At 39.3% G+C, this 16,825-nt stretch overlaps 1 protein-coding gene across 2 annotated transcripts in view; it reads right to left on the bottom strand.

Moving 5' to 3' along the window:
* Nucleotides 1-16,825, bottom strand: part of shtn1 (shootin 1) — a 31,813-nt gene that overhangs the window by 11,445 nt on the left and 3,543 nt on the right. For both annotated transcript variants that reach the window (XM_042433011.1, XM_042433012.1), the window contains 4 exons: nt 15,497-15,557; nt 10,705-10,799; nt 5,565-5,736; nt 1,380-1,477 (listed from right to left, as the gene is read on the bottom strand). In XM_042433011.1, the coding sequence (XP_042288945.1) occupies nt 1,380-1,477; nt 5,565-5,736; nt 10,705-10,799; nt 15,497-15,557 (426 nt within the window). The remainder of the gene's footprint in view (nt 1-1,379; nt 1,478-5,564; nt 5,737-10,704; nt 10,800-15,496; nt 15,558-16,825) is intronic.

Genomic DNA, 16,825 nt, shown 5'->3' with positions numbered 1-16,825 from the left:
AGAAACAATACAGAGAGACGATGAGTTCTATTTTACAGTAATTACTGTTAACATGGAGGCACAGAAGGGTAGTACTATTACATTTACAGTGCACTCTTTTCACTGTCAGTGCAACTAATGAGCAAGATTTTTCTCATATCAGAACCAAACTATCAAACTGTTTCTGAGGCAGCTGAAACAAAACAACAGTGACTCTTCTGTATGATGGCAAACTTATAACTCAAGTCACATTGTAAATGAATGTGGTGTTCCAAGCTTCAAAGCAGCCATTGTTTTTGAATTCATTTCTCTACAGTGTTATCAATCGCCTTTAATTAAAAAATAAAATATGAATTAACTTGCATTTAACTTGAAACTTGATTGATTTGCATTACTACTCAAAAATAAATGTAGCCATGTGATGGATTACCACAATCAAGTAAGTTCTAAGTTTCTATAAGCTAATTTACATACCATACTGAAATCAATGAGAACCAGCAGATGCCTGGAGGGGAGGAACACACATCAAATAATGTGTAATACTGTGGTGTGCCCTGGACAATGACTACCACTAATGTAAAGTATGTATGACTTGCAGTAAATGAGATAACAAGGACACTGGTATTGCCAGTAACTGTTTTTGTTAATCAAGGTGCACAGTGACCTATATCATGCTGTGTGTGAAGGGGGCATGGTGGCGCACTTTTGGTATTTTGGAGGCTAGAGCTATTCAGTTCAAGGGTAGTGACACATGGGAATGAGGAATCCACTGTCATACATTACTGATGCTCTTCCAACCAAGACATACTGACTGTTTAGTAATGAGTGAGAAGTCCAGAGCAGCTCCTTCTGAGACCAAACAGACATACATTGAGTCAAACTCTGCTAGTTAAAGGAATGAAAATTTCACTAAACAGTTGCTCAAATTGTTGTTGACTTGCTCTGAGCAGGCAGACCAGCATAACATGCTGGATTACCACTGACACTGCCCCTAATGTGCCTCACTGCTGCAACATACAGCAAGGCTCCGAAAAAAAAACATACAGTGTAGCGCAAAAACATCACTTGACAAGAAAATGTCTGTTTGCTAGAGCAAATCTGCGCCTTGCATATTGTACCTGCTTAGAGATATCCATACTAATAATCTTTTTTGTTATTGCTGAGCACAGTGATGCAGGGCTCTTAACTTCTGTCAAAGTGATAGAAATGTTACAGTTACCAGCCAGAACTTCATTTTGCATGCATTTGGCTGTTTGCTAGGGTTAATGACCTACTTTCTCTTAATAACAAGTGTTCAGATATGAATATGCAATTTAGTGGATTTATCATGAGAAAAAATATATTGTACATGGAATCTGAGTGAAAGAGACAGTGGAAAACAAAAATGTTCTTGTACTCACTTCTTCTCTAGTTTCCCTCAGTTGTTCTTTCACTGCCTCAAGATCAGTGACTGCTTGATTTTTCTCCTTTATTGTCAACTCCAACTTATGTTGTAGCTCTGAAACAAAGAAAACACAGCACTGTTAAACAGTGTTTTTACACACTATAGGACACTGGTATTGTGAATGTGAAGTCCTGCAGATCTACAGGCTGATTTTCTGAGCATGAGGCATGAGCGGCTGTCAGGTCGTGGCATTACTCTCACCTGACCAAATCAGTCAAACTAAAGGGTAAATTGTCCATTATATGAATCTGCTGCTTCAACCTGGGTTAGTGTGACTGGCTTAATGTCATGTAGTGGAAATGATAATATCACAGTGGCTGAAAATCAGAGGTCATAATACACATCACATGGATACAAGATTTGCGTTGCTTTTAGATTGTGAATATAATATAAAAAAAAAGAGAACCCAGAAGAATATAATGCACTAACTTATTTCTTTGTGATATGTGTTTGCAAAACTAAATGTAATGTTATGAATACACTTGGGGGGAAAAAAAATCAACAGACTGTATTGTTATTGTTAAAAGATTTAATGTCAGCCATCTGCTTCATGTGTTAACTGCATAAAATTTAGGAATTTCTATACCCAAGAAATCTAAGAAACACCTTAAATTACAGATAGTAAATCTGTTCATACAAAGCAGCTCACAGTAGGACCAGACTGAGACATTTAGCTGGGTACTTAAGTTGAAAAAGGTCGCTGACACCTAAAATTGTTTTCTGGGAGGGTTGGAATGCCCTTTGTTGAGTAGGACAAGTATTCTGATGGATAAAATCCTCACATTAAGTGAAAATGCTAAAATGTGAACAGATGACCATCTTTGGACCTCCCCTGTGATGTGTTCAGCTTAGAATGTACAACAGATGTACTCTGATCACATTCAGTCTAAAACCTATATATGGTAAAAGTCAAAACATGTAGAGTGAAAGTATTCTGTGTTTCCTGACAGGAACTGCTTTGACTAGCTGCCCATTAACATGCAATTATGAATTTTCCACATAATAAGCCTACAATCTTTGAGCAAGTCAACTTATTTCTGTATTCAATCATCTTCTGCATCAGGGTATATCATTTGCAAATGACATGATTATCTCCCCCTTTTAATGCCAACAGCCTTCAACAACATGATGGGAAAAGCGTCATGTAGTATAAATCCATTATCACCCGAGGTATAATTACTGCTTGACTAAAGGAACTGACCATGACATTTCCCAGAGATAGCTGGATAAGAAGAGAGGTAGCTCACTAGTACTGTACTTTAGACAGTTTAAGACTCATTGAACACATGTAGTTACCAACTTCATGCATAAGTAATGCACAGCTTAGCAGTTTACACAAGTAGTTGACAGTTTTTTGGTCTACTATATTAAAGAGATTATTTCAATATCATTCTTTACTTTGGTACAATTAGCAAATATAATCTTTTACTGAAATAATTATCAATTGAGGGTTGTCACAAAAAGCGGACCAGGTGGACCCAAATGCAGGATACGGCAGGCAGACAGGATCAAAAGCAGGTCCGGAGGACGGATTCAAGGGCAAGTGGCCTAAGGGCAAAACAAGGGCCGAGCAGGAGACCTCAAGTGGGCGGCCTGGGGGCTGGACAGATGGAGGTAGTCGCTTGGGAGGGCAACCAGGAAGCAGAACAGATAGGCGGAGCCATTTCAGAGGTTGACGCGTCGTAGACAGAACCGCTCTGGAGGTCATCCATTAAGGCTGGGCTGCTCTGGAGGTCAGCGACCAAGACAGAGGCCAGTAAGGGCAACCAGAACCAGAAGATTCGGCTGCGGGTCAGGCAGGGTGCAGGACAGGCAGACTGCTGGAATGCAGAGCAGGAGGTAGGCAGCTGGAGATTTGGCTGGGCGCTGGCAAAGACGGCTGACTGATGGTCTGGAAGATCCGGCTGTGGGTCGGTGGAGACTGCCAACTGGAGGTCTGGCTGGTGGTTGGTATGGACTGTCAGCTGGAGGTCTGCTGAAGCTCTGGCAGGAGGTCAGTGGAGACGGCTGACTGCTGAAAGTCTGGAAGGAAGTCGGCAGAGATGGCCAATGGCTGGGGTTCTGACAGGGCATCAGCAGGTGCAGCCAATAGCTGGGGCCAGCAAAGACACTGTGTCACTGGACTGTGGACTAACCTAGACAGTCAGGCTGTATATACAGGCTCATGAGCCCGAGCCTAATCGACTGGAATGCAGGCTGGTTGCTAGAAGTCCCGGGTGCAGGCTGAAGTGTAGGCCAAGATGCGGGCTGGTTGCTATCACACTGGTGGCCATCACGTTGGTGGCTAACAGGCTTGAAGGCTGGATGGCTACTGGGGAACACAGAATGGAGCCTCACGTTCCACAGACTCCAAGTGAATTACCATCAGCCTCATAGCCAGAGCAGGATCCTCCTCATGGATGGACCAAAAAAAACTTAGTTATGTGATCACCGTCAGAGTCATTAGGATGGATCAAAGGCCAGAAAACAGGAAGAAGGTCTGTCTCTACTGGGTCCATGGCCAGTCGAGTCATTCTGTCACGAAGAGAACGGAGCGGGTGGACCCAAATGCAGGAGATGGCAGGCAGACAGGATCAAAAGCAGAACTATTTACTGAAAATCAACAGAAACTGTGACACAGAAAGAGGCATGACTCGACAAAGGCTGAACTGAAAATTGGACTTACACTAACTAATGTGGAGATGTGGTGCAGGTGAAGAGACAGAAGAACAGACAGGGAGCCATTTGGCTGGGGAAAACACAGAGAGCAGGGCAGGTGTGGGAAAAGAAGAACAAGGACACAGGAGGAGAAACACAAAAAACAGAAAACCAAAACCAAAACCCAGAATTCACATGAATATAACTTAAATACACAAATCAAACACACCTCAGCATAACATTACCAACCTTAGGGTCTTTAAAGAACTTCCACATACATTGCTGTTGACATTAAACTCAAGTGATCCCTTAATACAATTTTAAACCTCTCTCATCCATCCTTCTCCCACTCAGTCCAATTCAACAAACAGAGAAAAAGTCTGAGTGCATCTGGTGGTCTGGTGGATAGCAGATAATGGCAACCAAGGAACACAGAGCCAGACTGTGACAGGATCATGACTGAGGGTATTGTAATACAGACCATGCAGACTGATAAAAGGCTACTCCAGCAATATCACCAAGTAAAATTCATTTTGCTTTCATTTACAATTAATTTTACTCGATTAAGGTCTATGGCCTGGGACTGGGTTAATAAATGTGTACAAATATTAAGTGTGTCGTGAGGGTGAATAAGCGTGTCACACATCTAACTGTCTTGCAGGATGCCAGATTCTGTCCTGTCACAGACCTGAAATTACAACAATGCTTCCCTAACTTTAACCAAGTGTTTTAGTTGCCTAATATTAGCCATGCCATAACCATAGTTAATTTATTCTCATTTATTTCTGCACTGTAGCATATTAGACAAATATATATATGTGTCTTATGCACAATTCATGTTCATTACTGCTTCTACAGTTTCAACTGCCTGTACCAACTCAACCTTGCACACTATAAACCTTTTTGAACCTTAATTTTAAATTCTTCTAAAATTTAAATGCCTTCTTGCATTTATGCTTCCTTATTACCAAAGCCCTGGGAAACACAATTTCATGTCACCATATGTAGAGTTTGAACTGAAAAGTATAAATGTAACTGGTGAGATTAGAATAAAGGTCCTTATGTCCTTGTATCCTTGTAGTCTGCATTTTTTCAGAATACCTAGTATGGATCAAGCTCCAAAAATACTAGATCATACACTTCTTATAATGCATCAATAGCTTCTTTTGTTAGACCTTACCTGCAAGGTAAATGCAGATACTTTCTGTTTCCAAGACAAATTCAATTCAACTTTATTCATCCTCAACAGGCAATTTAACTGATTTTATAGGCTGAGTGGCACTGAGTAGTCCTCCTGTTTGGTAAACTGACTTTGACATGTAAGATCAGTGTAGTGCTTTTGGTGCTATACACATTGTAAAAGGTAGAATTTTTGCTTTAACATATGAGAAAAATGCCACAAATATGTGTGTTCCTTTTATGTGTCTAGAGCTGTAAATACAGTATATGTTTAACAGGTGACCTTCTTTACATCACAGTCGGGGCAGTTGGAGACATCTTGTACCTGAGATGGTGGTCTGGCACTGGGGTGAGAGGGAGACCTTGCAGGCTGCATGTGGCACTTCACCCTCCTCCTCCTCTTCATCCTCAAGATTGATCGCACTGATGGCCTCTGGGCTGAGTTGGGACAGCAACATCATGCTCTTCCTCTTCAGAGAGCGGTTCTGGCGGTTCAACTACAAGGGGGAGAGACAGAGAGACACAGAAAAGGAAATACAAATGTCAGTGTTAGTGCAAGTGAGTATAGTCAAAAATATCATGACAGAGAAGAGATCAATGGCACTCTAAAAAAACTTTTAAGGGTGTGATATGTGGAATTTCATATTTATCAAAATTAAATAACTCTTTCAATAAATGCTTTACACATTACCTGCAAAATAAAACCATGAGCAATCAAGGATCATACAACAGTCCAGCAAACTTTTAACCAAGTCTAACAGCACATTATGTCATACAGATTGTCAGGGACAATTTTTGGGGTAGTGATCTCAAATCATCCATATATAGGTTTTGAAATGCTGCATCCAGCACTTTAGAAAGCATTTACTTTAAATACTTATAATTGTAATCTCCAAACATACAAAACTAATTTCTATTAGCTGGCCATTAGCTCCATGATTAGCAGATATTTTGATCTTCCAATTATAACCAGACAAATAAATAAAGGCAGGATTTGTGATTGTTTGTGATAAGCTGAGGAATTTACTTTTTACGTATGTGCACTGCATAGAAGCATTGTAGCCTCCCATCTACTTCCTTGCGGAAACTGTATTAGGAATATGGCTTGGTTAATACAGAAAGGCAGAAATGACACACAGTATTTGAAATTTTGTGGAAAATTTACACTGAAGTCTGCTATCTTTTTAATAAACAGTATATGGTACCCATTGCACAAAAATTACATAGTATTTACAGGATACATTTAATATATAGTATTTCATTTATTGTATTTTGCTTTGAAATCTTGAATTTTGAAATTACATAGAGGCCGTATGTAAAAGAAAATAGATGTCTGGACTCATTTACACAATTAATCGCTTAAAGATCTAATGACAACAGCTGACCTCTGTAATACCTCTACAGTACCTGAAATCTGTTGGGCATGATAAACCAGTAACAGTGTCACAAACAAGCACTTAACTTTATAAAAAGTAGACCTCTTTGAATGGAAAATAATTTCTAAGATAATTAGCTCATCAGTAGCTACAGTCATTCAACAACACAGCCACGACAACACTTAAATGTAAATAGTTTTAGAGGATGAATACACTCACCAAACCTCAATACAAGATTACATGGTGCATCCACAGAAACAACCTCTGACTGCACAACTTATGGCATATTAAGCACGTATTCCCTAAAAGATGACATGAATCCAACAAAAACTGACAGAGCTCGGATTTTACAGCGCCCTCATTTTTCAAATCTGCATAAAGTGGCAAGTGTGCTTTGTATTAAACTGGTGGAAAAAGGGGCAAAGAAATAAGGTAGCAGAGCGACAGACAGGGCAGATGAGATGTTGTTCTGATTTCCTCTTTTCTTTGGCCCTGCAATCAGTCATAATGGCAGGACGCATGCAAAAGCAATGATAAGGTGTGAAAAAACAGACATCATTAGAGCAGAACAAGCAGACGAAGAAAGAGGCAGTGAATATCTCTCCTTTTAGATGTAATCACAGTTTTTTGATGTGACATGTATTTGCATTTTGCATTTCTGTGCATCATGTTTTTCTGTGTGATTATCACTTCTTGCATGTATTCTTATGGTGGCATTTTTCTTTGAAATTCTTTGCAAATTGATCCGTTCTATATGAAGCATACATACTAAACTGCCACAATGGCCATTCCATTTCTAAAAGTTCAATCATCAGGACAGCCATATGTATCAATTAAGTAATAAAACATGAATGAAGCCTATGGGAAGGAGATGGATGCCAATTATGCATGTTTCTTGATGTCATCTGAAGGAAGAAAAGTGCCTGGAGAAGGAAAAAGAGGGAAGAGAAATAGAAAGAGCGAGCCATAAAAGAAACATTTATTAATGGCACCCTGGTGGGAGCAGATTGCAGCAATTCCATCTTTTGATGATGCCCTTCAGACTGCATCTTTTTTTCTGAAATGCAATCAACAATACATAACATGGACTCACATTCTTTTGATAATAATCTACAATTGGTGAGAGATGTACGTATAAAATTACATACTCAGATAAATCAAGGCTGGCATAGCATCAGGCTAGCGCTCTCCGGAGGTCACTATTACAAAGTCACAGCCCCTTCATCTTACCTTTTGATCACACATCAACACAAAAACATTAAGCATCACAACCACATTCTGATTTGACTGGTTGCAAATTGCTAACACCCTCCAGTCCCTTTTTAATTCAATATGTTGAAGAGTTAAGGAATTGCTCTGAACTTTACCTTCTTTCAAACCTGGCCTTGGGAATATTTGGTATGGAAAATTATCATCACTGGGTACAAAGAAATTTAATACAGAGTTCAATTTGTGTGTCCTCCTCTGGGACAACTCTTCATGTATCTGGGGTTTGATTTAAATGTAAATGAGTGGTAAACTGATGTTAACACCTTCAGAGTGTAGGAATAGTGACTTTACAATATTGGCGAAATGCTATTGAAAGGTCAACACTGTTCAAAAGGGTAATGTCTCCTATTCCAACCTAACTCTATTCACAGCACTTATGAATAAATGGTGAATAAATCTGTTGCTTTTAACTGAAGTAATTGAATAGTTTATGTATGGATATATTCTTGGATATGGCTAATCAAGGACAGTCTGCCCCTCGACAGTGAGTGCTCATACAGGCTGCTATATTACTAAGGCCGCCACAGGAAGTGTCTAGTTATTGACACTGTTTTCTATCAAAGATGAAGATGAGCGGAAGAAACAGCAAGCAGAAGAGACAACAGACATCAAATAGCTTGATAAAGAGTGGTCACTTAGACCATGACGAAGCAAGCTTTCTAAATTCTAAAGAACAAATAGATTAATGCCTGCTGTCAGGCCAGGAGTAGGCCAGTTTATTGCAGCCTCTTAGTGGGACTGTACAGTGGACATGACCTGATATGTTATGTCTTTTGTGAAGCCAATTCTTGCAGTGGGTCAATAGGAAAGGAAAAGTGACACAAAATGACCTCTCTCCCACATTTCAAGGCAATGACAATTCATCATAATTGGTTTGGTGTGATCAGCTGCAAACCCTATAATCTTCAAACCTGCATCCATAGAGTACATTAACAAACCAAGTACCACAACAGAAACTTACAGTATATTTGGTGGGCTCAGTGAGTCTCCTGCTATTTATTGGAAAGACTGTCTGTGTTTATGTTCTTTTTTGGAAACATATATTTTGGAGCAATGGCCACAAAAGGACTGGAATGGAAGACGGGAAGAAGGCGGACAACTACAAACAAGTCAATATGTTATCTATGGTCTTTGTCAGCTTATGTTATGAATAAGTAGAAAATGCAACAATATCAGTATCATTTCATGCACTTCTTGCTATAAATGTGTGTTTCATATCAGTGGTGCAAATACAACCAGTGCAGCTGCACTAGGGCCTTTCGTCTGCAGAGCTCTTCACAGCACTGTGGTTGCAGCATCCCCCCTTTCTCAAAATTATGTGGACAGTCAAAATTTGTGGACAGAGGCACTTAATTGGTCCAGTCTCTTTAAAATATAGTTGGACCAATCAAATCATGTATCTTCAAATAATCTAACTTTTGTATATAATTTAACTACATTTCCAATTACATACCTTTAGCTTATATAATGCCATTATTTTTGAGGGGAAAGCATTTCAGATTGGCCACTGTGCCTGTTATCTGATAAAGTGTCTTAGTAAAGTGTTCGGCTACCACGTGCGGCCAGAACAGCTTTAATGTGTCTTGGCATTGATTCTACAAGTCTCTGAACTCCCTCATTTGGTGTTTTGATGATGGTCTAACATGTCTAAAATATCCCATAGGTGTTCAATTGGGTTGAGATCTGGGGACTGTGAAGGCTATAGCATATGATTCACATCATTTTCATAGTCATCAAACTATTCAGTGACCCCTCGTGACCACTGTCATTCTGGAAGAGACCACTCCCATCAGGATAGAAATGTTTCATCATAGGATAAAGGTGATGACTCAGAACAACTCTAAGGGGACAAGTGGACCCAAACTATGCCAGAAAAATGCCCCCCACTGCATAACAGAGCCTCCAGATCCCCTCACTGTAGGGGTCAAGCATTCAGACTTGTACCAGTTTTTCCTTTAACTTGTCACCTGTCTGTATATGATGATGTTAGATGATGGTAACGGGTCTTGGGAGAGTCTTGAGAGTCAAAAGAGAGTTTTTCGAAGCCAGAAATCACAGCAGCCAGCCAAGTAATTGTTGAGCCAGTAGTATTGATCAACAACCAAGTCGACATACCCATGTGCCTTATGGCCATTTGGGGCAGTAAAAATCTTACTTGTCACCCTTGTAAGATGGGGATGAAAAACAAGCCAAGGAAAAATGAGGACAGAAGCCCATGGAATGGTAAGAATAAAAGGCCCAAAAGTCGACCTTCACCATAATTCTCCCTCAGCCTCCTACTGCCCAAAATCTGGTCCAACCAGGTGGACTGTGAGGGCTTTTGTCCAGAAATTGAATGAGAAATGATTACAGTGATAAGCTCAACACCAGTGGGCTGCAAAATCACTATGTGCCAGGCTCTCCCACTCTCAATCACAACTCACATTTTAGCAAGGACTCCAAAAAAGTGTGCTCTGAATCAAAAGAATCCAATGCAATTTAGACACTAAGATATGGGGACAGCAGCAGAACTGGAGGACCACAGAGTGCTTTTGATTGCAACATACAAATTGAATGTGTCGAAGTGACAGTCACTGTAATACACTGACCAGAATGTCATCTTTAATGGCTGATTTGATGCTGCAATAATTATTTTACAAATGTTATTCTGATGTTAAAATTGTGATTACATTATTCCTCTTATTTTTATTTGTGAAAATTATTTGTTGGACTATTAAATGTCAGTAACATGGAAATGACACAGATGGTTTGACAGGATGCTGGTTCATTGTCTTTGAGAGGAAGTATTGCAGACAGTATTTGTCTAACAGTGGAGTGTACCTTGGTGGCCAGGGCTTCAGCACTTTCTCTACACGTCCTCTCAACCTCCAGGTTCTCCTGGATGGTACTGACCTCTTCAATGACCATCTGAGAAACTAGGGAAAAAAGAGAATTAAAGAAAAAGAAAATGGTAAACCATATTGCCTACATTTTATATCTTGATGTGCAGCTCTAAGCTGTTCAAGTGAATAGTTGACAATGGTAAGAGGAATGTGGTCATCAATTGAAAATGGTAATCCTAGATCTCACTGTAAGACGCATCCACCCATGACTGATTTAGTATTACAAAAACCAGACACAAGCTGAGTCAAATTTTTGAGTTTTAGAAATTTAGGACCAAAATCTCACAATATAACTTTTGCTATTGTGCCATGTCCACAAACCAACCAATCTGACCACAGCAAGACATTACACAGAAAACAGTGTAAGCACCTCTACATACACTCACTTGCCAGTTTATTATATACATGTAGATAAAACTAATGCAGCCGTGAAATAAATCCTACCTTCATGAAGGTTATACTGTTCAGTTTTTACTTGATCTGTTTTAAAGAGGTGTTGATTTATTTTATGGTCATTTTGGAGGGTGTAGTTTGTGGTGCTATGAACTGTTTTGGGTTATACAGAGAGTTTTTTCTACTATTTTTTCCCTCACATTTATATGAATTACAGTAGACTCATTTGGACACATCAAATTTGGCCCATCAAAACACCATTAACTAACCGACAAAGCAACAAATGAACAGATTGAAATCAGTCCATAGTAAATGATGCAAACATACACAGAGACCAGAAAATGCTACATCACCGCCTTGTGCTCTTTAGCAAAGAAGCCCGGTACTCAGTATCCTTCGCTGATGTAACAATATTATTATATGAAAAGCAGCATATAAAATTCTTCTGAATCACTGCATTCATGTCAATACCAACTTAAAAAGTCAACTCATGGCCATTCAACCTGATCAAAATGTCCTCAAGGAAACAAAGAACATGGTTAGTATTTTCTAAATGAGTGGGTGCATACCTATGAATTCTCATTTAATTGTGCAGTTGATTGAGATAAGAGTGCCATAACACTTGACACTGAAGTATATTTCTGATTTCTGTTGTGCCATCTCAGTGAACTAAATGTTGTTCCCAGTGTATCTTTTATTCAGATAGTTTTCCCTACCTTTTTATTTCCATCAGCCAGGGCCAATGCGTATTGAGTATATACTGAATGCACTCAATAAACAACTTTAGAGCATCAGACACTGAATAATAGTTTAGAAAGTATGTGGGCTGTTTGTAAAGAATGATACATGTGATGTTGCACTTAAACCAGGGAGAAGGGAAACATTTGCCTTTAAAGCCTTCATTCCTTTAAACTAGCATGTACAATGATAGAGCTGCACTAATAGGGCATTAATGATGACAGTGAATTTTGATTTACTACAATACTGAGGGGTGATAAATCAAGCAAATACAGGAACTGAGTTATATCTATATAACAGTACATTTAGAAAGACCATGCCATACAGTCAAAAGCTCCAGAACAAGCAAGCAACTGTTTGCCAACTGTTATTTCCAAGGTCAAGATTGAACTGTCAGGCTTGAATCTTACATATTACATGGCTGACATTGCTAAGCCAAAATTTAGCATGAAAAATTTTTTGTCATTTACCCATGTCTGTGAGAGCAGCCCAAAATGTATGATTGAGTGAACTGATAATCATGATGGACAGTTAGCAAATAGTTGCCTGTTTACACATCCAGTAGACACAGAGCCACATTAACATTGATTTGGACTCATGTTTCTGGCCACTTAATGAGTGTAAGTCCAAAATTCATTCTCCTTTTAACTCTCTTTAGCTGCTAAAGGTTCCATTACGTTCACCAGCTATTGTTTGGTGCTGGCTAGGTAGTATACACTAGGTTTAACAGAGATTTTTCACTGAAAACAGTAGCCTACTGCTGCTGGAAACAAGGTTGATGTGAGTGAAGTTTATGAGTCAATAAGCAAAACAATGAACTAAAAGAGGCTAAAAAACTGTAGAGCTGAGGGGAACAGCGTAGTCTGTGATAATTCTCATTATGAGTGACACCTTTTACAATACATATAGTCTTTTTTTCAAGATTTTTTTCTGGCTTTTATGCCTTTATTTGACAGACAGTGTAGGGAGACAGGAAACTTAGGGATATATAGAGAGAGGTATGACATGCAATGCCATATTTGTCAATGTCATATCCAATTATTGGTATGAAATATATTGATTAGAACAGCTTTTACTACTACCAAGCTGGTAAAAAAATCAGATAAAATTCCAAATCACAAACCATAATGTTGTTTAAGCTGCAATCACACCTCAGTACAAAAAGAACGCCCCTAAAGAATGCCCTGCCACTTAACTAATTAAACATTGTGGCTGAGCGAGGGCGAAATTAAGCATTAGTGCCATTGCTGTGGGCAATTCCTTCCCCCCAGTGACACCTAATTAAGACCTTGATGAACGCCAGTGCCGGGCGATATCCACGTTCCTCTGGCGCCCTCCACATCAGTCATTCAATAGCACTTAGCTGCCAGTTTTCATCCTCGGCCTCTTCTCCGTTTCTCTCTGCCTTTCTCCATAATGCCATAGCCACACCCAGAAACCTACGAAAGGACGCCTTGAACTAAATGACATGTTAATTATAATTACTGGTAGCCATGGTAAATAAACAGCAGTGGAAGTGTTGAACGTGTATGAGCGCGAGTCAACGGGGGGCTCTGACACGTCAGAACTGGCAGTCTTAATTGTAAGTTTCGGCCTCCCCATCATCATCACTCCATCTTTTTTCTCCCCTCTTTTTTGTGCCTGTCTTTTTTCATCCTCCTCTCAGGAAAGACAGTGATTACCCCTGTGCCGACGTGCTGCATAATGGTATCAGCGCCGCCAGCGGAGCAGTGAATTAAATTGTATCTGCAGCCGCTGTGAAGCCTTGATGAGGGGGGCAGATGCCTTTGTGGTGTTATCATTATAACACAATGGTCATGTTGTCATCAACCTTGCCATCGCCAATTGAAAAGGCATGATTGTGTGTTGGGGGCTTTTTCTCTCGTCCTCCCACTACCCCCCCCCACCAACCCTGCCACCCCACCCCCAGCCGTTTCGTTGTGAATAGGAGCAATTTTCTAAGAGCTATGAAATCACGTAATAGGTCCTAATATGCAGCTGCTTGGCACAGTGAGGCAGCCTCTATTAATGCGGAAGTCAAACACAATATGTGTTTTGGCTGGAGAATCGCTGAATACACGAGCACGGGCCAGATTTATTCAGATGAAAATCCACACAACTGTCACCGTTACAAAGACAAACTATTTGCTCCATCTTTTGACATGTGGTGCCCTATTTCAAATTCTGTCTTCACTAAAGTGGTCATAGCAAAGCATTCAACCTGTAAGGAAAATCATTTTGGAAAATTGAATGGTGGGCCAAAACATTTGAAACACATTTGTAGTGTTGGGAAACAGATTTGTGATGAAAGCTGGAGCAGCGACAGTGCTTCTCCGATGTCATTATTTGACTCCCGGTTCTTATGTTTGTACAGCTGGTACTATTTTCAAAATATCATACATTCATATTAACAGAACATATGATCTCTTTGTTGTTGTCACGACTTACATCATATGTACTATAGATGTGTTGAAAGTGAAACATCCCTTTAAAGAATGTGTCTTCTTAACCTTCTTAGTGCCATATTTTGACATTAAAGGAACATCAACTCAGAATGTCTGATTGTTTGAAAAAAAATGAATCTACTTATACCTGTAAGTCTAAAGTTATCATGTCAGATACAAAAAATGTCCAAATCCAAAAAAGTCTAAGTCACTCACTGAGCTGAATTTATTTCAGATTTCATTTTTGTGTTCCACTGGTTAGAATTTTGGTAAATATTTGACTGTGATGAAAATGTCTTCAGTGTCATATTAAGTCACGGAACAAAATAATAACATTAATAAAACAGCAGTCTAACAGACAGTGGCCCCTGTTTCTGTTGTAGTGCAATGACGAGCGCAACAGTGCTCAACAGTTTGGTATTTTCCTGACCTTGAATTTGGCTTTTGCTGTCTGTGTAGTATTTTGCTGCCTGGCACAGAGTGCCGATGCACAGGTGGGAGGAGAGGAACAAATGAGTGGGAAGTTCACTCAAATGAGGCAGCAATCTTAAGGCAGCAGGACAGATATGATAGTAAATCTGCAGCCGCCGGTTTGAGTGCCACGCCAAAACGCAGTGTCCACTGTGTTTACTTTGATTAAATCACATGCAGATGACACCAGGCTGATATAAAGTGACTGCACACGCTGCGACACACATCACTCTAGTCAGTTATAACTCTGTTTTCTGCCTGTTTATGCAGGAAACACCAGATTTTCAGGTCTCATCAATCCTGTGTATTTAAGTCTCTACCCTGGACCCACTATCTTGTCCTGTTGACTTTATACTGAGATGATGTCACAGACAAAAAAAAAAGCTATTCTAGTTTTTGAAAAAGTTTCGAAAATAATAAAACAGTACTAAAAGAAAGGTAATAATTACAATTTGAGGGGAGATATTCTTTATAATGACTATGGGAGAATGCTTTGAGGGTTGCAGGGATTTATTTTGTTGCAGTACTGCAGTTAACCAGTGGGAAAAATTGGAAACAAGGCTGACTTTGCAACACTGTATATAACTATATATTTATACAACCATGAGTTAAAGCTTGTTTATAGAAACACTTGCCTTGATCTCACTCATTGGACATCTATTGATCCAGGAGAGATAAACATACCTTGCTGGAACTCATTGAGCCTCTTGATGGCCTCGTCTCTCTCTTCCTCAAGCCTCTTGCACTTATGTAGGAGAGACAGACAGAACAGATTTAACACAGGACTGCTGCTGTTTCAATCAACCTTCAAACTGTCTGCTCATGTAACTACACAACTCTAAGACTTCCTAGACAGGCAGTTCATCTAATATCATGAACATGTGTTAAATGATATTGAGAGATAAATCAGGTTTGGAGCTGTAAGGTCAGGTGATTAAACATGATTATTGTCTCCAAAATGACCACAATGTTTCCAGATAACTTGACTGATCAGGAATTATATGGAAACCAACAGAAAAGCTCACTGAAAAAGTACTACCACAATTTAAAATGCTCTTGTTGAATTTTATTGAAAGGTGTTGCATTGTATGAGATGAATGACAGTCAAGCAATCAGGCATCACATTAGGCACCATGCACCTTTATTTGGCTATTGTCACTTCAAAATTAGCCAGTCTAGAGAAAAGTGCCAAAGCTTTTAATAATACCATTTAACAGCCACTGAACATGTCTTTTCCTATTTCTGTGTCTGTTATCAATGATTATTACTAATTATGTTAGTAATTAAGTTTTTTTTTAAATCTAGCTTTAAAGTTTATCCAGTTCTGCTCTGGATACAAGTAGTTTCATAAGTTAAAATAGAGCATATGGACATTAGGGTTGGATCTGCATCTCCTTTGATTTTTTTTTTATTATACCAGTGGCAGTGCATTAAGGTTTTGGAACATATACCAAAACAATACTTTTTTCATTTCCTTTCTATCTAAATCTTTGTTAAATCAATACAGAAAAATGTACCACATGAGGAGGAGGTTGGGGTGGTAGAGGAGGCTACAAACAGTGATGGCATGAGTGTATCAGCAGAGTAATAGTGAGATGTTTCAGGTTATAATGGCCACAATGTACACCTGCATGAATATGATGGGATGTAAATATGGATGCAATCAGCCAGAACAAGTACAACTCCATTGCTCGGCCTGAACTAAAGCTATGCTTCATGAATTTTGTCTCAACACAAAGCAGCAGTAAAACAGCTTTACCTAAATTAAATATCTGATCCCAGAAAAGACATAAGCAAGAGTACACATCTGACAAGACATTTGATGCCAGCTTGACAGTTTTTGATACTGCAACAAACACATTTTGGTGGGTTCTGAAAAAACACTTTTTCTCTGTACCCAGTCATTATATGGTCCACTACTTGGGATTTCTGACAGCTGTTAGTGTTTGGACCAGTGTTAACAGCTTGGCATTAACATTAATTCCTAGAATTAATTGCTTCCCATCTTATTCA

This window comes from Thunnus maccoyii, chromosome 14, assembly GCF_910596095.1.
Source record: "Thunnus maccoyii chromosome 14, fThuMac1.1, whole genome shotgun sequence".
In the NCBI taxonomy this organism is placed as follows: Eukaryota; Metazoa; Chordata; class Actinopteri; order Scombriformes; family Scombridae; genus Thunnus; species Thunnus maccoyii.
The sequence above is the reverse complement of the archived record's forward strand: the minus strand, read 5'-3'. Positions and strand labels throughout refer to the sequence as shown.